The following is a 22,553-nucleotide window of genomic DNA, read 5'->3' on the forward strand; positions in this document are numbered from 1 at the left end:
AGTTATTATAATCTGTAAGTAGTGGCAAATATTATTACCCTTTCCAGATCTCCTTCATCCAGACTCTACCATCCTGTGTCAAGCCATTCACTAGCTAAGATTATGAGAAATGGCTTTCAAGGCTGAGTAGCAGTATTTTAGCAGAATGGAAAATGAGGACAGAGTAAAGAAATCCTCAGTGTAAGTTTTCTCAGAATATGAAGAAATTAGAATAATGTATAAAATGAGAACAGAAATTAGCCTCTATCTAGAATGATGTGTTTTCCATTGACCTCAAGATATATTCCTTCTCTATGATTTGTAATGCTAACTTATCAACTCGGATAATAAAGTGGAATTTTGTCATAAAGTATATAATGTTCTCTTGAAAATTCTTGAGGAAATGTATCTTATGGCTCTCTTTCATGTGATCTACTTCAGATGAATTTATCTATCTGGCTTTGACAACTATTCCTATAAATTAAGAGTTTTTTCATGTCAAAAAATGAAAATTATTTTAATTCTCCAAACTCTGAGCTAATGCTGTAAGCTAAGCCTGAGATAATAAACATACCATAAAGATTTAATATTTTCCACTTTCATTAGCATTAAAATCTCAAATTTTGTGATGACGTATTTTTCATGTAATACCTGAAGCACCCTTTCAAAAGCTTATCCCAAAGTTAATATTCATGAAAGATTACATGTCAATCACATTAGTAATATACAGTGGCATTTTAATTTTTAGGATTCTTCCTCTTAGTAAAAAAATTGCTACATCATTTCATCTTGGTTTTCAAGGGCTTTCATAACTTGTTGCCAGTATTTTTCAGGACTCCGAACAGGCGTCTTCTAGGGTGGTCAGATCTTTCTAATGAATGTATCATGAAGACACTTCCCCAACTTATTCTTGCTTTTATCATTTGGTTGATATTATTCACCTGTATAGCCTCCCCTCCACCAAATGTATGCTTTTTAAAAGAAGTTAAATTCTGCTATTCCCACACATTTTTGTGATTCTCCAATCTTCATTTTTAGTTTTTCTGACCTCCTGTATTTGCAGCTTATGCTGCACCATGTAGGCTTTAATTTTAAATGTCTTCTATCTTTTGTTGTGGTTTCTCATGCAGTCATTTTAACTCCCTGAGGAGTAAGACCATATCTTGCTCATCTGTTCTATATTTTCACAGAACTTACTGCAGTTTTGAGTATCCCTACATAAATACTCATTGATCAGATGATCATTCATGCAGGTCTAGCACAGAGTAACATCCTTGGTAAGTCAATTCCCAATGCTTTGAAGAAGCTCAAGAGAGAAAAATTTGAGTGAAGCACCATAGATATAAATAATAAATGCTAACAAGGCTAACAGAGATCTTAGGGTACTCTAAATACTCACAGGAATAGAACTTTATCCTCTGCTCAGAGCTGAATGTAATAAGAAAGATTTTCTGTTTTACTAATTATTTTGTCAGTTAGCAATCCAGTTTTCAGTATTTCATCAACTTGGAGCAAAACTGTATCAACTAATTAATTGAAATCCAATTTTGGAAACAGTGATAAGTTTTATTTAACAAATCAACAAATTGTCCTAGTAGGGGAACTTTCGATATTTTATTTGCTGAAACTGATTATCCAGTGTCTCTTCTTGATAAAGTAAAAAGGATTTGGAGTGTAATTTCAGATGCTGATTAGAAAATCAGAAGAATGAAGGGGAAAAAAAGAACATGTATTACGTGCATTGTGTACCTGTTTGCGGGGGCAGTGGGTATGCTTGTGTGAAGCAATAACAATTCTAGCCAGTATTCTTGAGGACAGTATTCAATGTGTTCTTTTTCTGAACTGAGCATGTCTCCATAAATATGCAAAGATGCTTTTAGAGTTATGTGATTGAACTGACCAAGGGAATTAGAGTCTAATTTTAGAATCCTAAGTTTTTATAAATTTTCTGTATTTTATTGTGGAAAATTCTAATGTTTATTGTAGATTCACTTTTCAATTACAAGTGGTAGATAATCTATTTTTTAATTAGTTCCCCTATAAGGCTTGAACTTTAGACAACTATTCCCCAGACAGTGGAAAAAAGGCAATGAACAACCAGATCTGTCGATCTTGATTCTTGAAAATTAACATTGTCAGAGTTGAATAGGAAGGAGACAGAATTAAGAAAATGTATATTTCAGAAGGTTTATTCTTTGCAGTCTGTTAGTTCCAATAGTACACCACCAACTCACTACTTTTAAAATATCAGTAGAGAGCTATTTCTTACGTTGTGCCTCTTTCCAGGTAAACAAAATTTAAGTAGATTTGGACTCAGTAGTCAAAGAGAAAAAAATCTTTTTTGCTCTTAATAATTCTTCGACAATGTGCTTCTTCTTCCTGTGAATTCTGTTGTTTCTAGCCAATCAGTTTTTCATGAACAATATATTCCTTTCAGAAAAATTGAGCCAAAGCAATATATGAAACACAGAACTTCATTGCATAGCACCAGCATAGAATTGATTCCCAGTTGATGAATTGAGCTTGTTTATTTCTTATAACTCATCACCATCATCTGAGCTAAAGCTACTTCTCCTACTGCTCTCTTTGGAAACTGCAGGGGAAGTGGCAGACAGCAGAGGATCTGTTCCAAATGGAGATATTGTGTCATCCAGTAGCATGTCATCCAATCTTTGTTCCTCTTTCAAAGCCGCACTAAATGATAAATCTGTGAAGTGTGACAAAGGATCAGAGAAGGCCATAGCTTGATCACAGAGCTCAGGGCTTTTCCCCTGAGACAGAATCAATTGTTGGCAATAGTCTACTGAATTCTGCTCAAGATGGGCCTGTTGTTTCGTGATGTGAGCACCTAAATCAACTGTGCCAAGTGAAGCCAGGGTTGGCAGACCATGAGCACGAGCCTGTATTTCTAGTTCCTGCAATTTCAAACAAGAATAATTAAATAATGACTTTGAAAGTAAACTCAACTCTATAGAGTAAGCCACAAATAGATTTAAAATATTAACAAGCACTCAAAATGAAGACTAATACATATTATAAATATTCTTTGCCAATAACAGAGTGTGGTATATTTCTAATGCCTGAAAAATAACCCTGAGGAAAATACTCAGATTTTAAAAAAATACTCAGATTGTTCGTTAAAGGAATACATGACATATAATGGTCCCATAGTGGCTCAGGCTACAGTACAACTATTTGGAGATAGTGGAAATCTTCCAGTCATTCTTCCTGATTAATTTCTCTCTATAGGTCCATTTCATGGAAACAGGAGTGTTTTACCTGGCAGTAAGCTTGCTCACATATTAAAGAAAAAACCTTGAGGCTTATGAAAACCTATATTCTGAGATTTTGTGTCACATGAACAGATGAGGAGTGACAATATAAACTGGCATAATATGCCTTAAGGCAATGAAATCCACAGCAATGTTACTATAGAAATAAAAGGGGGAGAGGAGAATTTAATGTCCAATATTATCCAGAGAAACAAAGGTTCTGCTTATTATTATTTTTTGACTGGGATAATATTTGTGTGTTTATAAAATTGGTTCTATTTTCTGCATTTTTGCAATTAGTTATTGTCATTCATTATATATTTTTAAAGCCAACTTGATCCTAGATTTCTAATCAAAACCTAATTGAATCAATCTAATTCATGAACTTCTAAAAGGCAATAAAATTATCCTTGGGAAGAAAAAATAATTGTTAATGAGAAAAAAATAAATGAGACCAATGAATAAAACTGATGATGGATAAGTCATATGTAAGCTACATGGTTCATGGCAACGTTCTTATAAAAACCTGAATCCGGAGTAGAAGGCGCCTGTTAGCCTGCTCTAATTTCTTCTGTCTGTGTTCTAATTCTCGAGCTCTCTGTTGTTCTTTTTGTAGCCACTTGATGTACTCCACTGATGCTTTTAGAATGGTTCCTTTGTTCCAGCGCATATCACTGTAGAAAGGAGAGATAACCTTTTCACAATTGTGCATGTCAGCAGAATTCATAAGAACTTAGAAAATCTTTCACATTAATATGAAATAATGATTTACATGACTATTATTCACTCTTAGATATTATTGCTTCTGAATAGAAATTTTAATAGAATAGTTAAGAAGCCCTTATATAGTAAAATTAATCCCAGAATGAAAATAAGTGTCAAAAGAAAGTAATAAAGTGACTTTTTGTGGGAGAGCTAAATGCAATATCATGATTCTACCATTACAGTTTTTATATTTTTAGTGAAAATTGCTTTTATTATTAACTCCAAGATTAAAATCTATGTGCGGTATTTCTGCATTAATGAACGAGGAAATGTACATTACTGAGGACTTAAGCCTAAATTTTTTAAGATCATTTCAAATGTATCAGTCTTTTAACCTACTTTCTATAAGGTTGCTTTTATGCTTCTAGGAAAAGAAAAATAAAGTCCCTCATGAATGGTGATCCTGAGTAATTGTGAAACAAATCGGAGTTTGGCAACATCACTTTATGCAATAGAGCAAAACTTTCTGGAATCATTAGGCAAAAAAAGCATCAACATTTTTTTTTAAAGCTGGATATCTATTTTTAAGTAAGTGTACAATAAGTAAATACAGTTGAACATTGCCAATAATCTTCAGACTGTAGCATAGAAAAAATATTTTATTAAAACCTATTTTTAGACAGGAGAGATGGTAAATTTGGAATTACAGAACAGGCTACTGAGTTTAATATCTAAAAACATACATCAATAAATTTAATACTGTCTGACAATTCATAATATGTATGGAGAATAGGGCCAAACTGATTGCTAAAAGTTAATCAGAGCTCTTGAAAAATCTGGATGAATTTTCCATTTAGAATCATGAGATTTCTTTTAATACAACAGAAAGTAAACTTGTAGGGAAAATTTTAAAAGACATTACACTGCATGTATTTTTGGTTTACGTGAGCTACATGAAATTCATGGAACTTAATATGTATGTATTAAGTGTTCAGAAGTGGGAAAATGTAGTTTATGAAAAACCTGACTGGCATGTGCCTCACTGGAAGTTCAGGTTAGATGACAATTCCATTAGCTGTAACAAATTAAAGGAGGATACATTATTCTACCACAGGTGAAAATGCTTATTAGGTGAGAATGCTGAAATAAGCCATCTTCTACTGAAAAGCACCAAACCATTGCCAGGTCTGTCTCAAGCTTGAAAATGCTTTGTCAGTTCTCTGGGGCCATACAGCTGTTGATATCTTTCCAAGCACAGTGAATTATCTAGTGGTGGGAAGGGTAGGGGGAAAAGAGGCTACTTTTGTCATTAAACCAAGAAGTTATCTGTCACTGAAAAGTGTAGTGAACTCCTGAGTTAAAACTCTAAGCAGCAACAGGAGTCTAAAGGCCCTAATTTTGTTTTATTTCTTCTCATGGGAAGAAAAACTTGAAGGACAGAAGGAATAGGATGAAAACAATAACCCTAGTCAACTTTGAAGTTTAAGGTACTGTTTATTTAGGTCTAGAATAAACCTTCAAAGTTGTGGTAGATCCATCCACTTCATTACAAATGACTCAATTTCATTTCTTTTTATGGTTGAGTAATATTCCATTGTATATATGTGCCACATCTTCTTTATCCACTCATCTGTCGATGGACACTTAGGTTGCTTCCATGTCTTGGCTATTGTAAATAGAGCTGCAATGAACATTGTGGTACATGACTCTTCTTGAAATATGGTTTTCTCATACAGAATGAAGTCAGTCAGAAAAAGAAAAACAAATGCTGTATGCTAACACATATATATGGAATCTAAAAAAAAAAAAAAATTGTTCTGAAGAACCTCGGGCAGGACAGGAATAAAGACGCAGACATAGAGAATGGACTTGAGGACATGGGGAGGGGGAAGGGTAAGCCCGGACGAAGTGAGAGAGTGGCATGGACATATATACACTACCAAATGTAAAACTGATAGCTAGTGGGAAGCAGCCACATAGCACAGGGAGATCAGCTCAGTGCTTTGTGACCACCTAGAGGGGTGGGATAGGGAGGGTGGGAGGGCGACGCAAGAGGAAGGAGATATGGGGATATATATATATGTATGGCTGATTCACTTTGTTATAAAACAGAAACTAACACACCATTGTAGAGCAATTATACTCCAATAAAGATGTTAAAAAAAATTGTGATAGAAAACACACAATGGGTTTTGCTACAATATCTACTTGATGTCATTTCACTAAATGTTTAAAAGTTTACTCTATTTAAAGCCATTTTAATATATGAGGTTTCTTCTGAAAATATTTCAAGTTTTCCAAATATATTAAAGAGATGTTTACCTCTCTCCCAAGATAATCTCATGCAGTTAGGCATTAAAAAACATTATATATGACATTATACTATAAACACTAACACATACAAGGACATACCTAAGGAGTGAATGTTGATACTGGCTTTTCATTTTCTACAAAATAATTTTCTTTGAAGAACTTATATCTTTGAGAAAGTTAAAAGCTTGAATGTATATAGGGTTAAAGCAGGTAACAGAAATATGTAAGTTGGAGTAAGAATGCTGCCAGGCAAAACTATGGAAAATGTACAATCTGTTGTCATCTTAAGAGTGCACATTCACTTAGAAGCATTAAAAAAATAAAAAAGAAAGAAAACACCATGACAGGTCTGATTCTTCTTGCTTTGATCAACATTTTATAACTTCTGATTTAGAAAGTCTTGTTAGGTCTCATTTACTACCTCAACTGCCATTCTTACACAAAAGCCGGAGAAAGTTCTGACTGTAGAAGATAAAAAAATCAATACAAAAATACCTTAATTTTATATATAAAAAAGTAGAAAGGAAAGAATATTTGATAGCACAACTAGAATAATTCATGCTCTGTTGGCATTTTTATATCTACAAATATGATTTTTTGTAAATATGATTAATTAAAAGCACATATGAAGTAAATCACTACCACACATCTGTAGAAATGCTTCACTTTTTGTATTTGCTAGTTTTGTTTGGTTTTATTTTTCACTGACGGTTAAGAGACTGTGTGCTTTTCATTTCATTTTCTCACCATATATACTTCAACGATAGCTCGACTATACTTTTTCCCTTCTGACCATACTATTTTGACCCAGCAAAGAAGAAAGAAGTACAAATTTCTGAATGTTTTTCATACGCAAAAATGGCAGCTTCATAGAATTCAAAATGCTTTCAGGTATTAGCTTTCATTTGCTAAGCCAAACCGTAAGTTTATTCTAGCCATGAGCTGGAAAGGTCCTCAGAGCCTTTTTATAACCAAAGCTTCAGAGTTCCTGCTACTTGCCCAAGAGCATGCCGTGTTTAGAAGATGAGTCCTAGGCCTCCTCTCTCAGTTCAGTGCTGTATCTGCAAATCTGTGGCTTTCCCACTTTTTCAAATGCATCTGCCATAAGAAATGTGTTTTCTATTGTGACCCATTGCACTCTTTGTACATATAACAGCAACAAAGTTTTCATGAGGTATTACTATCCTTCTAACGTGTAATATGTAATACTCTGATATTTTCAGTGCCTACATATAATATAATAGAATTAAAACAATTAATAATTCCCCTTTCTGAAATCCACAAAGAAGAGAAAGTCCCTTAAGAATACTTAAAATGAAGCTTTCCCAATTATGGTCCCTTTCAGATGTGATTCTGTGATAAATTGATTTGCCATGTTCTAGATCGGGGGTAGACAAACTATAGCCTGCATCCTGTTTTTGTCAATAAAGTTTCATTGGATGCAGTCATGCTCTTTCATATACATATTGTCTATGTCTGCTTTCATGCTACAATGGTAGAGTTGAATAATTGTGAGAGATTTTATGCTCACAAAGCTTGAAATAATTACTATCTGGCCCTTTAGAGGAAAAGTTTTCCATCCCCTGTTCTGGACAATGAATTAGAACCAGAAAGGAGCCATTTTACAACCAAAGCTCCTATAAAAATGTAGAGTAATAATTATCCCTCATACAAGCTTTATAATATTCTCATACATATTACTTGATTTTATTTTTATAAAAACCTAGCCATATAATTGGTGCTTTACAGGTATGGTGACATCTAAAGATGTTCAGTCAGGCTTCAGAGTCCAATTTTATAGTCTCGTCTGTTTTCTGCATATAACCTGGGCCTGGCACTGTGGGTTAGCTCTACTGGTTACAAGGGAAGCTCTCTTAACTGACCTTATCTAATCACTTTCAGGATTAATTAATGTTCTCCATTCCCTTTGTAATACTCACTGACTGTTGACAGAACAAAGTAGACCCTAGGCTACCTTCTGAGACACCCAGGTACTTCTGTTATCCTTGTGGTGACATGTACTTAGTGACAGGCTGTTAAATGAATGCCCATTGTACTTATTATTGTGATAGTATAATTAAATTATATGTATGGGGCCTCCCTGGTGGCGCAAGTGGTTGAGAGTCCGCCTGCCGATGCAGGGGATACGGGTTCGTGCCCCGGTCTGGGAGGATCCCATATGCCGCGGAGCGGCTGGGCCCGTGAGCCATGGCCGCTGAGCCTGCGCGTCCGGAGCCTGCGCGTCCGGAGCCTGTGCTCCGCAACGGGGGAGGCCACAACAGTGAGAGGCCCGCATACCGCAAAAAAATAAAAAATAAAAAAAAAAAATAAATTATATGTATGTTAACTAATGAAATACGAATGCAAAAGAAGAAAATGCATTTATAAAAATAGTTATTGTTCTTAGGAAAAGTACATTAAAAGCTTTGGAAAAACTCAAGTAAAATGTCAGTAGAGATAGGTTGCTAAAAAATATGTTGTAAGAAATTAGAGTGCAAACATTTTTAAAAAATCCATCTATACTTAGGTGGTTGGCCCTTAGGTTTTTGTTTTATCTTTAAGAAATTGAAATAGACTATACATTTTTGTGTAGTTTATGTAAGAAAGAAAAATTGAAACACATTCAAACTAAAAGGTCTTGGTCTTACATCAAACGTTTGGTGAATAAATGTGCATTTATATTTTAAGTGTTAAAAAAAAGTCTTATCTGGAAAATGGATGTTCCCTTCTGCTAACAGAAAGAGTTGCATGCTTAGAGACTACAAAAGATTTGAAAATTTATTGGTAGGACCTACACCAAGATTGAGCTCTTCCTACTTTCTGTCCAGTGCTCTTTCTGCCATTCTACTGGAGATGCCTTCACTATCTACTATGCCCATAAGAATAAATATGGCAATCCCTTCTATTATAAATGGATGAATTGTCCAAGTGAATTAACACATTTACATTTAGGGAAAGAATACTTTCTAATTTCACAAATATCACTTTATCAAACATCATCATTTCTGAATAATGGATTTTTGCCAGTATCTGGAGAGTCCAGTTCTCAGTCTGAACAAAACATTTTTTTCTAGTCATTATTAATGCTACAATGTTTTCATGTTTTTAGAGAAGCACTTAACATGCTAAATTGATATTTTGTTTTATCAACTATTTCTTGAAATTTACAACCTCAAACATCTTGTTTAGCTGACTTTGTGACTGTATGACACCATAACCTAGCTGAAAATTTAATTGCAATAAGCGATTATTGACTGGCATCAATCAGCCTGTTTTTACAATTCTATTTTTTCTGCTTGCATATCGCCAGAGTTTTGGAACCTCTGAAAATTCAACATCCCAATTTTCATGTACACATAAATCTTAAATTGGAAGGAGTGCTATAATCATAAATTGAGGATGCCAGTCAGTATCATGAAAGCATTTGGTACTACCGCTAAATTTGCAAATATCGGTGTCATACAGAAAAATCCACTAAATACTGAGAAGAAATAATTTACTTATTTCCTATAGCTCAATAGGACAAGTGTTAGTAACAACGTTGATGCTTAATAACTATCAGCCTTGAAGAGATATTAAAAAATGAGACCAGCAGTAGCCTAATCTTTACCACAGCTGCTTAGTTTCCTAGTCTTTGGTTCTCCCCTCCCCCTCTCCCTCCCACCCATTTTGGGGGGGGGATTGAAACCATAACATTATTAATAAATGATTGGTGAACTCACGGATCATTAGACTTTGGAATAAGAGTGCCAAGCTCCTTGATTCGGTAATTAATATTATACCTTCTTCTTCTTTCAACTATTAAAAAAGAAATATTATTGATTATCTCATTAAAGCATAATTCATTTTTGGTCAGCTGTAAACTTTCTTAACAATCTTGAAAAACAATGAGCAAAAAAGTTTCATTCAGTGAAAAGGGTACTTTTCAAAAATAAAAAATTCAAACACATTTTATTCTAAAAGTAAAAATAACAATATTAGAATTGTGAGTCTATTATTCACAATTATTTTAAAACATTTTCTCTCAAAAACAACATTTTATCATTCTTTGAAATGCAATAATATTCACTCATACTGATATATATATATATATTTATATTCTCTCCTTTCTCATACACGCCACTGAAAGGCTTACACAAAGTTTGCTACATGGTATGTATGTGTGCCCAAATAGACTATGACCTCTTTGAGGGCAGGGACCATTTCTTTTGTATCTCCAGAGGCCTTGGCATGTAAAAGGTGCTAAATAAATGTACGTTGATTAGACTATAAATATAGTTTTCTAATTGAACAACTTTCAATAATACATAGAGCAGTGATTCTTAAACTCTGGCATGCATCAGACACACCTGGAGGGATAGTTAAAATAAATTTGTACCCCGCACCTAGAGATTCTGATTTTAGTAGGACTGGGTTGGGACCCAATAATTTGCATTTCTAACAAGTTCCCAGGTGATGCCGATGCTGCTTGTCTAGGGCCCATACTTTGAGAACTACTGATATAGGTTTTTATTCAGAGACTGTTTTCTCTGTTTGCATTTCTATGCATCCATTGCTTATGGAAATTTTGTGCATCTAGTAAATGTTCAATAAATGTCAAATATACAAATAAGCAGAGTTTTCTATGTTGACCCTTACCTAAGAGCAGTCTTATAGAGCACAGAGTAGTCCTATATTCCCAGTGCTCTATATTCCCAATATCAGGAACCACAACTTATGCATAATATTGTTTAAGTAGCTAACATTTTTAAAGCTTTTTAGGGAAATGAAGGAAGTAAAATGTCATGAAGAAGAAGAAAACTATATGTCAAAAACATTAAACCATACGTGCTTCAAAAATAAGATCTGTTACTAGAAACAAGGAAAGTCATGAAAAAAATATCAATTGTCTTGGTGAACCTACTCTACAAAGCAATTTACCATGAATGAACTTGACCTTCAAAAATAATACATTGGGATTCCTCTGAAATTAGGATATAATTGATTCTTGGGAGAGTTTATTTTCCCTCTTTACCAATCCTGTTTTCCTATGCACGTGATTCAAAAAACTGACACCATATAAAAAACTGAAAAGAAAATAAACAAGGATAATGCTGATAGAAATACATTTATATTTTACAGTGAGAATTTATTAGTAAGTCTATGTTCACACATACTCACTCCTATATTATAAAACAGACTTTTAAATATAAGATGAAGAGGAGCTAGGAAGGATGTTCACAGTTTTATCTCAAAATAGGAGACTGGTTTAGTCCTATAATGGTTTATCAAAATCTATTATTTAGATGCACCTTATGTAAAATATCAGAAATTCCTACCCAGCTCTTCTTAGATTGTGCCCAGTAAAACTTTTAATGGCTAATTATGATGAGAAGTTTGGTTCCTCAATGTTTTCATCTCCAGTACTAGTTGTCTGTAAAGGAGTCAAGTTTTAAGAAATTACTAAACTATTTCATGCTTCAGGTGATTTCACTCTTCACCAAGTTTTTGATATATTCACTCATTCCTGTCCTTAGATCCAAGCAAAAGGGGCCTCTCTTCTCAGACCCCATACTGATGAGGAGCTCCCTTTGCCTTTTCTTCCCATACCCATCCACACTGAGCAAGGCAGCCACAGGACAAAGGGATTCCCCTTCTAAACTACATTCCAGGTAATTTGCAACAGGAATATCATCCCAAACACCCTGAGCCTGTTCAGGCTGCTTCCCAGGTCCATCCTCTTGAGGGAGGATCAGGACACCAAGTTGCTTACCCTAGTCCCAAGATGCAGACAAGGGGCAGCTGTTTGCAGAGATATGTATAGAACTTGAATATACAGAATGAGGGGTTCCCACTCGTGTTTGAGTCCACTTGCAGCATAGAAATGCAAGTGGCCTCTAGGGGGTAGAGAGAGAAGTGAGATGGGCTGCTGGCTAAAGGCTGGCATTGCCCCACCCTGACATTCCTATTCAGAATTCCAAGGATCTGAGAATTCTTATTTCACACCTGGTCTTCCAATCTTTAGGAAGGATAGAACATACTTAATTTAGCATTTCTAGCTTGAGTTATAGCTTTTAAGTATTTAGACATCTGGTAAGTGGGACTTTATTTGTCCTCCAGCCATGATCCTCACAAATGTTAAGGGATATCCTAGATTCATATTTAAAATGTGATATTAATTTTTTGTAGCATTGATATCTCCAAAAAGGAAGATCACTAAGAGAATCCAAATTAGAAAACTCTTTGATAATGGTCATACGAGGCACCTATCATACTTTACATTAAATGACCTGTTATTTAAAGTGCAAACATAGAGGAGAGAAGAAAGGAGCAAGGAAGATAATAGTTAGCAGGCTTAAAACTAAGAGAGAAGCCTTTAGCTCCTCGTTGTATTATTAATTCCTTCTGGCAACAACTAGCTCTGTCTTTCAGGTTCTACTGACACTTATCTTCTCTGCCACTAAGTGATCAGAATCAAATGATTTCCCTCTCCATAATTACTCTAAGGACTGTTATAACCACAGGTCAGCTCTCTCCTCAGTCACACAGTCAACCTACTCTGTGACGTAGGCAGATGCTTCATGAACAGATATATGCAGGTTTCACAGGTACATGTAGAATCAATTTCAACTAACCACATGTAAGGAAATTCCTGTTTGTTTTAGAGCTTTAAAGTTTTTATTTAATTCTATTCTATTCTATTTTTTTCTCATTTTTTGATTTGGCTCCCAGAACAAAAAAGCTTCACACTCAATTAGTCAAGCTCACTTAAGACAGTTAAGCATTTGAGACATAACAAAGCACTCTAAAGCTCAACTTGCCCCTCATCAACTTCCCTGGACTGCATTTACCCATCTCATGTGACCCATTATCAGAGTCAAATTGACGCCCAGGAAGGCATAAGAGGCCCCTTTTTTGGCAGCAGCAGTGGAATTCAGCAGTACAACATAAGCAGTACTTTCAGATAACTTATCATTAGGAAGGGAGGAGCAGATTGACACAGAAAGATAAGAACCTGGAGTCACATTTCTTGCTATTTAAATGGTGTACATTTTCTAAAGTCACGTTCATCTCTTTAAACCTTGGAGTCAATGAGTCACAACAGAGTTCAGACATAACTCAATGCTCACATGCAGTCTTCTTGAGAGAGAGAGAATGATCAAGGAGAGAACTTGAGATGCTGAACTTCATAAAAATGCCTAGATTTTCTGAGAGTTCACATTGTTTAAATTTCCCAACATAGCTCTACCAGTGAGCATGTACACTTACTTTTGGTCATCTGACCTCAAAATATTTATGGGGCAACAATAAAACATCACACATTTTAAACTTCTGCATTTCCTCTTGCATTAATTAATTTTGTTTCGAAAAAAGGAAAATATACTCACTGAGGTTGTGGTTGTCCTTTTTTTGTCTCTCTTTTGCCAAAGCTCGAGTATCAGTTTCTGATCGAAAGGAAGACAATTGAAACAGTACTTATTTCTACCTTACAATCCTTCCAGTCAATATAATTCAGAAATACTAGTGAAAATACAATATTACTTGCTCCAAGTGGTTAAAATATATATATATATACATATATATACATATATATATATATATATATATATATATATATATTGCAAATATTCAGAAATTTGGAACAGAGTGCTCTTTAGTAAGAAGGCAGTGATAAAACCTATGGGCTTTGAGCAGTAAAATCTGGATTTGTGTTCTGGCCCTCCATTTAATAGCCTTGTGAACTGTTACCTAAGTTCTCTGTCTCAGGCTTCTTATCTGTAAAACTGATATAATACTTACCTGATAATCACTGTGATGATTAAAATAGGTACAGCACACAGAAAATATTAAACTGCTTAATCATTTTTATTAGTATTGTTCTCAGAATTTTAAGATTGTTCAAAATTATTACAACCTAAATTTTTTATAAAAAATTATGATTTCTACATCCCAAGAATTGGAACTAACTACATTTCTCAGATATTCCTATTGGACAACTCCATACTTTCAGTAAGTGACACTTCATGTGCTATGTAGTTGTGAGCATTTGTGATAGTCAGTCTCCAATACGGCCCACGATGATTCTCACTCATGATATTCACACCTTTGTTAGTGCCCTTCCACACTGAAACCAATAGAATTTTGTGGGAATGATTAGTGTGGCTTCCCAGACTACATCATAAAAGACATTTTCAGCTTCCCACTTTGGTGTCCTTTGAATTGCTAGTTGTCATGTCATGTGGACACCTGAGCAGCCCTGTGGAGAGGTCAACGTGGTAAAGAACCAAGGCCACTTGCCAACAAGCAGCACTGACTTGGAAGACCTGTGAGTGAACCACCTTAGGAGTGCATCCTCTAGCCCATCAAGTGGCAAATGTCTGTACCTCTGGCCAACATCTTGACTGCAACCTTATGAGAGACTCTGAGCCAAAACTAGTTTTACAGGTCACCCCCAGAATTTCCGAACCATAGGGTTTGTGTGAGATAATAAATGTTTATTATTTCAAGCTGTTAAATTTTGAGTACTTTGTTATACAGCAATAGATAATTAATACAATGTTCTTTGAATTATTCTAGTTTTAAAATAGAAATACATTTATTTAAATTTAGTTAAGGCTACATTCATTAATTTTAGTCTAAATAATTTGAATGCATAGATATTTTTGAGTTATTGGTTAGACTCCAAGAATGGATATATTGCATTTATTAAAAATGTTTATATTAACTGTATAAAAATATTTAAAGACCAGTGTTTGAGCTCCAAACTAAAAATTTGTTATAGAAATTTTGACTGAGTTTTATTTTATTCTTATGGAGAAACTAACACTGGTCTTGTAAGTCATGAAATCCTTATTTTGAAGCACTTCTGCTTCTAATCAGCTGTATGACTTTGGGAAAATAACTCCTCTGACTCTTGATTCCCACATCAACATATTGGAGGAACTTGACAGTGCCCCTATAATTCCTTTGAGTTGTAACAATTTTGAGATTTACTATTGAAAACTGAGGGTTTTTTACCCACATGAGAAAGTTAAATGTGAATCATGAAATCCATAAAACAAGTTAAAAAGGGGAAAATCTAATTTTCTTTAATCTATTAATCTGTTGTTTTGCAACCATGTTAATAAATTGCATCTATTCAATATCAAAATGAACCTATGTTAAGTGAAGAACTTAGTCAAACTGTCATATACATATGAATAGAAGTTATGTGTATATTCACCCAATTCCTAAAATAATTAATTAATTCAATTGAACTGTAAGTTATGTTAACTTGCTGTTTGGTTGTCATAGAGGAAAAAAAGATGGATTTACTCTCTAAATGTCTCCCATTTTAACTAACTATTTTAATAATATTTTTTAAATCCTCTTTAGCTTGGAAATATATGTCACTCATGTCTTATGTAGTTGATTTTTAAAAAGGATAAAACTATAAAAGCAATGTTACCTGTAATTTCTCTTTTCATTGGTAGACTACTTGGACAAGAAGCACTTGTAAGGCCCATATTAACTGGTGAAATTCCCTGCTCACCACTATACACATCCAAAATACTTCCAGAAAGCTGTAGAGGAAAAAGGAAGAAAAGATCAATCAAATCTTCATTGGATATTGATGAAGTATTTAGATGTTCATTTTAAATTTACCACTTTATTAATAGTAATTTGTAATATATAGCATTTTAATTTTAAACAAAAGTGAATATGGCTTAACTTTGTAAAATCATTGTGGCATGCTTATGGATAAGCTATGTTGAAAAAAGCTACTTGTATTTAAGCAAAAGGAGAAATTAGTTCACTCATGAAGAAAAATTTTGATTAATATTTACAAAGTTATGCGAATTTGATCCAGCACATTACCTGGTTATAAATGAAAAAGATTAAAAATATCATTTTTGACAAAAATCAATATACATATTAGCAAAGCTGGAAAGTTCATTGCATATCATAAATTAGGTATAATGGTTGAACATTTTGGAAGCCTTCTTAATACCATCAGTGCTACCAGCAACTCACAGTCAAGAGGTGTTCTACACTGTTAATTAAGTGAAAAACTTTCTTTCCTTCCTGGAAGGCATACTTTTCTCGCTGTACACTTAATGTTCTAGATTATTATAAATATCCTAGCTGGTAACCAAAAGCAGTGTAAAACTGCTTTTGCCTCTAGTGGATATAGGATATGTCTAATTATAGCAACACTGCAATTCTTAAAGTGCTTCTTGGGAACAATTTTTCAGAAAGCTAAGATACTTTATACACAATTTAAAATCATACCAATTTGTTAGTTAAAATGTACTTATTGATTTGATCTCCCAAGAAAAAAATTTAAATAATATTTGTTACTCAAGTTAATATTCATTATTCCAGAACAAGCTACATTTAAAATATAAGATTTGAATGTTTAAAATATTTCCATTCTAAGTATCTTTATTTCATTTCTGGAAAGTCAACCAAGAGCTGAATAAGTAGTATCTTTTTTCTTTCTTAAAGAACTAAAAATAATACAAGTAACCAAGCAAAGCTATAACCAGATTATTATGGAGACTCTAACATCTTGTTCCCACTTTTTGTAAAACTCCAGTTCAAACTGAGGGAAATTTTTTAATACTTATAAAATCAGACTGAAAATAAATGTGAAGAAAGACCAAAATTAGTTTCTGACATAATAATCTATTAAACTATATAATAATATTGTATAGTTCTTAGGGAAAAAAATCATTGAAAATACAGTGGAAATCAGGCTAATATTTAAGTGTATGTGCATATAAATAAGGACATTATAGATTGCATATGGTATTCTGATGTATGTTTTCATATATTGGTTCTTCTCATTATTTACTCTATTTGGACTCCTCATCTTTATTTTATATAAATTCATTGTTTTAAAATGTATTTTTGTTTCTTGGACCTTATAAGGGAGCACCTTAAGTGGGATATTTATTCCTTCTCAATTCCCTTATCTGAAAAATAGGGACAGGGACAAAGTTGACCAAATTGGATAGATGATGAGTATTAGTATCAGTACAACACAATTAGGAAGAAATCCTAAAAGCAGATATTTCCCTAACATGTGAGTCATTTAATTATATTGGTAAAATTTAAAAGTTTCCAAAATCTTTTTTTGAAAACCCTGTTGGTTATAAGTTGGGGCATCAACAACCTGAATTGTATATTTCCACTGTGCCTTTGAGAAACATAATGGACATGCTGAACAAAAAGACAGGGAATGAGGGAGAAGGAAGGGGGAAAGAACTAGGAAAAGGGCACTTTTCTCTGAAGGGTTTGAATTCCGATGGATTTCAATGCAGCAGTGGCAAATAGCAGAAATGTTTGAGAAGAAAAGGAGACATATTACATATACACTGCAACAATAAAGTGATAGATTCCTAACTATAGCATCTCACTGGGTCCATATTACCTCGTCAGACTGTACCCAACGCATTTTTCCTTAGAAATGGGTCTGGAATTCTGAAAATGAATCTAATCCTGCTTAACTGTGGGTATATTACATCCTATCCTGACCTTGGTTATTGTCAATTTATGCCCTGAAGCACAATGATTAATATCCTATTTAATTTTATGCTGTAGGTACTACTCTATTTCATGTAAATGGCTAATCACTTTTTGAATATCATTAAACATTTGGTTTCAATTTCAAAGTATGTAATACATCTCACATAATCTAAAGAGCCTTTTCTCCATTAAAAGATATAAGGGTACAGTGTTAGTGAAAATTTAAAGATTACATAGACTTTGGAAAAGGTTTACAAAGCAAAATTATAACTACTTTTTTTTAAGGTATAAGTTACTTAGGTATTAAGGTCTAAGTCTTAGCTTTATTTTATAGAGTAGTAGGCAACTGGATAGATCTTTTATGAAGAAGTATTTATTTATTTATTTATTTATTTATTTATTTATTTATTTTTTTGCGGTATGCGGGCCTCTCACTGTTGTGGCCTCCCCCGTCGCGGAGCACAGGCTCCGGACGCGCAGGCTCCGGACGCGCAGGCTCAGCGGCCATGGCTCACGGGCCCAGCCGCTCCGCGGCATATGGGATCCTCCCAGACCGGGGCACGAACCCGTATCCCCTGCATCGGCAGGCTGACTCTCAACCACTTGCGCCACCAGGGAGGCCCAAGAAGTATTTATTATTCTGGTTAAAACAAAGGTTACTTTTTCAGAAAAGCAAAATCATTGACATAACAATAGGGAAATATTATTATTAGAAATAAACTCAAAAATTTTAAAGACATCTAATAAAGAATTTATCATAAAATATTTTCAACAAGGTAAAACATACTCCTCAAGACATTTCTTCTTTCCAGTAGAAAAAAGTGAACTCCTGATCTAAGAAGTTGCCTTGAAGTGAGAAGTGATTGACAGTGGTTCCTGATGTCCAAGATTCTCTACCCTAGATTTTAGTCACATCTCATTACTAAGATCATAGAGACTTAAGTGGACTGAGCCCTGGCCTTACCACACATAACGCTACCTTTCAGAGTAGCCAATATTCCCTAAAGAAAATTAGCTCACAGGTCAACATATCAAAACGTTAGAGGAAAATGACTATTTTAAAAGTTTAAACAATATGGAGTGTTAGAAATTACATCAAAAGGAAAAATTTTAGAAATAAAAAGTAAAAGATCACATGAAACCAAGTTTTTTAAATTGACCTAGTGTACATTCTAAAAGAAATAAAGATATTTGTAATATCTTTATAATATAAAATAACTTGTAATAATTTATAATATAAAATAATAACAAGAAAGCATAAAATGGCTGAAGTGATGAAGCAGAAATAGGAGCCATGAAAAATATAATACTTGAACAAAAGAAAACTATGGAAAAACAGCATAATGCATACACTTAGAAAGAAATAAAGGAATTACCAAATTAAAGTAATCTCTCAGGAGGGTGATGAAAAGAACCAAGAAACAAAACATACGAAAGAAAATCTAATTAGTATGTAGGATAGAATTATTAGAACTAAAATACAGACAGGTATTAGGACTCTCAGAGAGAAAGAATAAATAAAACTGGAAGGAAGAATACATTTTAAGAAATAATGGAGATGCATTTCCTAGAATTCATTCTAAATAAAAGACCAAAAAGTCTTTTATTCTATCTCATCTTATTTTATCATTGTTTTATTTTGATTTAAAAATCAAAGGGCCTATAGAATATCAAAGAAGAAAAACCTACACCCAGACACATTATAGTGAAATTTAAGAGTATACAATGACAAAGAGAAAGATCGAAAAGCCTAAAGAGAAAAAGAGAAGATTATGCTCTAAGGAACAAGAATCTGATTAACATAAAATTTTTCAATAGAAAAATGGATGAAAGAAGAAAGTGAATCAGTATTTTTCAAATGTTTAAAGAACAGGACTTAAAATACAGAGTTTTATATCCAGCCCAAATATCATCCACATATGAGGTCATGATGAAAAATATTCTTAGAGGTATAAAATGCTTAAGAATATTTACCCTCAAAGACTAACACTGAAAACAGTTTTGGATGAAGTAAATATGATATAATAAAATATGTCATAAAAAATAATCAAATATCTTGGTAAAGTGGTTGTAGTCTAAAAAAGAAGAAGGGAATCAAAATCAAAGATAAAATGAAATGTATAACCATATAACTCACTATTCAAGTGTAGATAATATCAGTATGATTGGATTGGAGTAGTAAAAAAGCCAGTGGATGTGAAAGTGGTAAAAAAAAGTACAAAAGAAAAACATATTAAAATATAGGACTCACTTAAATAATAAAATAAGATGAGAGAAACAGATGAAAATATATCAATAAGAACAATCAATGTAAATAGGTCAAACTCCTCAGCTAAAAGGTTGACAGTTTGGCTAAAAAGACAGTATTTAGATCTATGTAGCTTACAAGAGACACTGCTACATTGCAAAAGGACACAAAAGATTGAAAGTTAAAAGATGGGAAAAGATATGTCCAGCAAATTATAACCATAGGAAACCAATGAACTACATTAATATCAGAGAAAATAGGCTTTAAAATTAGAAAAATTAGGGCTAGAGAGAGTCACTATCTAATAATAAAGAATTCAATTCTCCCAAAAGGCACAGCAATTATGAGCAGGCTTGTACCTAATAGAAAAACCTCAAAATATGAAACAAAATGTTTGTAACTACAAGGAGAAATTAATAAATCCATCAACATATTGGGAGATTTCAACACATTTCTCCCTGTTTTTTGAAAAGTCAAGTAGACAAAAATAATCAGTAATGTTCTAGATGTGAACAATAAAAGTAAAGTCTTGGCCTAGTACATGTATATAGTTCTACATCTACAAATTAGAGGACACACAGTTTTCCAAGTACGTAAGGAATGTACATAAATATTGATCAGGTACTCAGAAAAAATACTAAAACCAACTCCCCCCCCCAAAAAAAAACTTCAAACATTTCAGAGTCCTTGATTTCCTATATATTTACAAATTCTTAAGTGACTCAAGAGTAAAGACCAAATCTTAATGTAATTTAAAAATAAATGAAAGATACTGAAAACTCACATAAAGAAACTTCTGGAATATGGCAAAGTAATGCTTTGAAGGAAATTTATACCCTTAAATATGAGAAAAAATAGATAAAAATTTGAAATTTGATAAACAAATTTCTCAAGAAGTTAGAAGAATAACCAAATAAACCCAAAGCAAGTAGAACAGATAGTAATATAAGATCATAAATCAGTGAAAAACAAAACAATGCAAAAGACAAGTTTTGTTTTGTTTTTTCAGTTAACAAACTTGACATGCCTCTTACAAGACTGATTAAAAAGAATGAAGACTAAACAAATGATATCTTAAATGAAAGGAGGATATAACCACAGTACAAGTTGAAATTTATAAGTTTTTTTCCTCAAGGATCAGGAACAGACAAGACTGGGATACCACCCACTTTTGTTCGTCACTTCTTTTTAACATAGTGTTGGAAGTCCTAGCCAGAGCAATTAGGCATGGAAAAGAAAGTCATCCAAACTGGAAAAGAGTAAGTAAAATGATTTTGTTCACAGATGATATGATCCTATATTTAGAAAATCATGAGGCTACACACACACACACAGACACACACACACACAAGTATGAAACCTAATAACTGAATTCAACAAAGTTGCAGGGTACAAAATCAACATGCAAAAATATGTTGCATCTTTACACACTAACAAAGAACAATCTGAAAAGGATATTAAGAAGTCAATTCCATTTACAATAACATTAAAAAGAATAAAATATTTGGGAATAAATTTACCCAAGGAGGAAAAGACTTAGACACTGAAAACTAAAAAAACATTGCTTAAAGAAATTAAAGAAGATATAAATAAATGGAAAGATATCCCATGTTTTTTGACGAGAAGACTTAATATTGTTAAGATGACAGTTCTACCCAGAGCAATCTACAGATGCAATCCAAACCCTATTAAAATCCTAACAGTGTTTTTTGCAGAAATAGAAAAACCCATATTAAAACTCATATGGAATCTCAAGGGACCCTGAATAGCAAAAACAATTTTGAAAGAGAACAAAGTTGGAGGACTCAAATTTCCATATTTCAAAGCTCACTATAAAGCAACAATAATCAAAACAGTGTGGTACTGACATGAAGACAGACATAGAGAGTGGAATAGAGAGCCCAGAAATTAGTCCTCAAATATATGGTCAAATGATTTTTGATAAGAGTGCCAAGACCAAGACAGTTTTTTCAACAAACAATCTTGAGAAAGTAGATAGCCACGTGCAAAAGGTGAGGTTGGATTCTTACCCCATAAACAAAAATTTCTCAAAATGGATCAATGACTTAAACATAAAAGTTAAGGCTATAACACTCCTAGAAGAAAAGATGAGGGAAAATCTTCATGATATTGGGTTTGGTGATGATTTTTTGTATATGATACCAAAATTACAGGCAACAACAACAACCAAAACAGATAAATTGGACTTCATCAAAATTTAAAACTTTTGTACATCAAAGGACACTATCAAGAGAGTGAAAGGACAACTCACAAAATGGGAGAAATTACTTGCAAATCACATATCTGTTCAGAGATTAATATCTAGACTACATAAAATAAACTCCTATGACTCACAAAAACAAGAAAAACAATCCAATTTAAAAAATGAGCAAAGAACTTGAATAGACGTTTCTCTGAAAAAGATACACAAATGACCAATAAGGACATTGAAAGATACTCAACATCATTAGTCATTAGGGAAATATAAATCAATACCACAATGTTTTACAACTTCACACTCATTAAGATGACTATTATTAAAAGAA

At 33.3% G+C, this 22,553-nt stretch overlaps 1 protein-coding gene across 3 annotated transcripts in view; it reads right to left on the reverse strand.

Moving 5' to 3' along the window:
- Nucleotides 1-2,513: 2,513 nt before the first annotated feature.
- TFEC (transcription factor EC) overlaps nt 2,514-22,553 on the reverse strand; it is a 47,253-nt gene continuing 27,213 nt past the window's right edge. For all 3 annotated transcript variants that reach the window (XM_060108355.1, XM_060108354.1, XM_060108356.1), the window contains 5 exons: nt 15,697-15,811; nt 13,637-13,693; nt 9,992-10,067; nt 3,778-3,925; nt 2,514-2,894 (listed from right to left, as the gene is read on the reverse strand). In XM_060108355.1, the coding sequence (XP_059964338.1) occupies nt 2,514-2,894; nt 3,778-3,925; nt 9,992-10,067; nt 13,637-13,693; nt 15,697-15,811 (777 nt within the window). The remainder of the gene's footprint in view (nt 2,895-3,777; nt 3,926-9,991; nt 10,068-13,636; nt 13,694-15,696; nt 15,812-22,553) is intronic.

This window comes from Mesoplodon densirostris, chromosome 9, assembly GCF_025265405.1.
Source record: "Mesoplodon densirostris isolate mMesDen1 chromosome 9, mMesDen1 primary haplotype, whole genome shotgun sequence".
In the NCBI taxonomy this organism is placed as follows: Eukaryota; Metazoa; Chordata; class Mammalia; order Artiodactyla; family Ziphiidae; genus Mesoplodon; species Mesoplodon densirostris.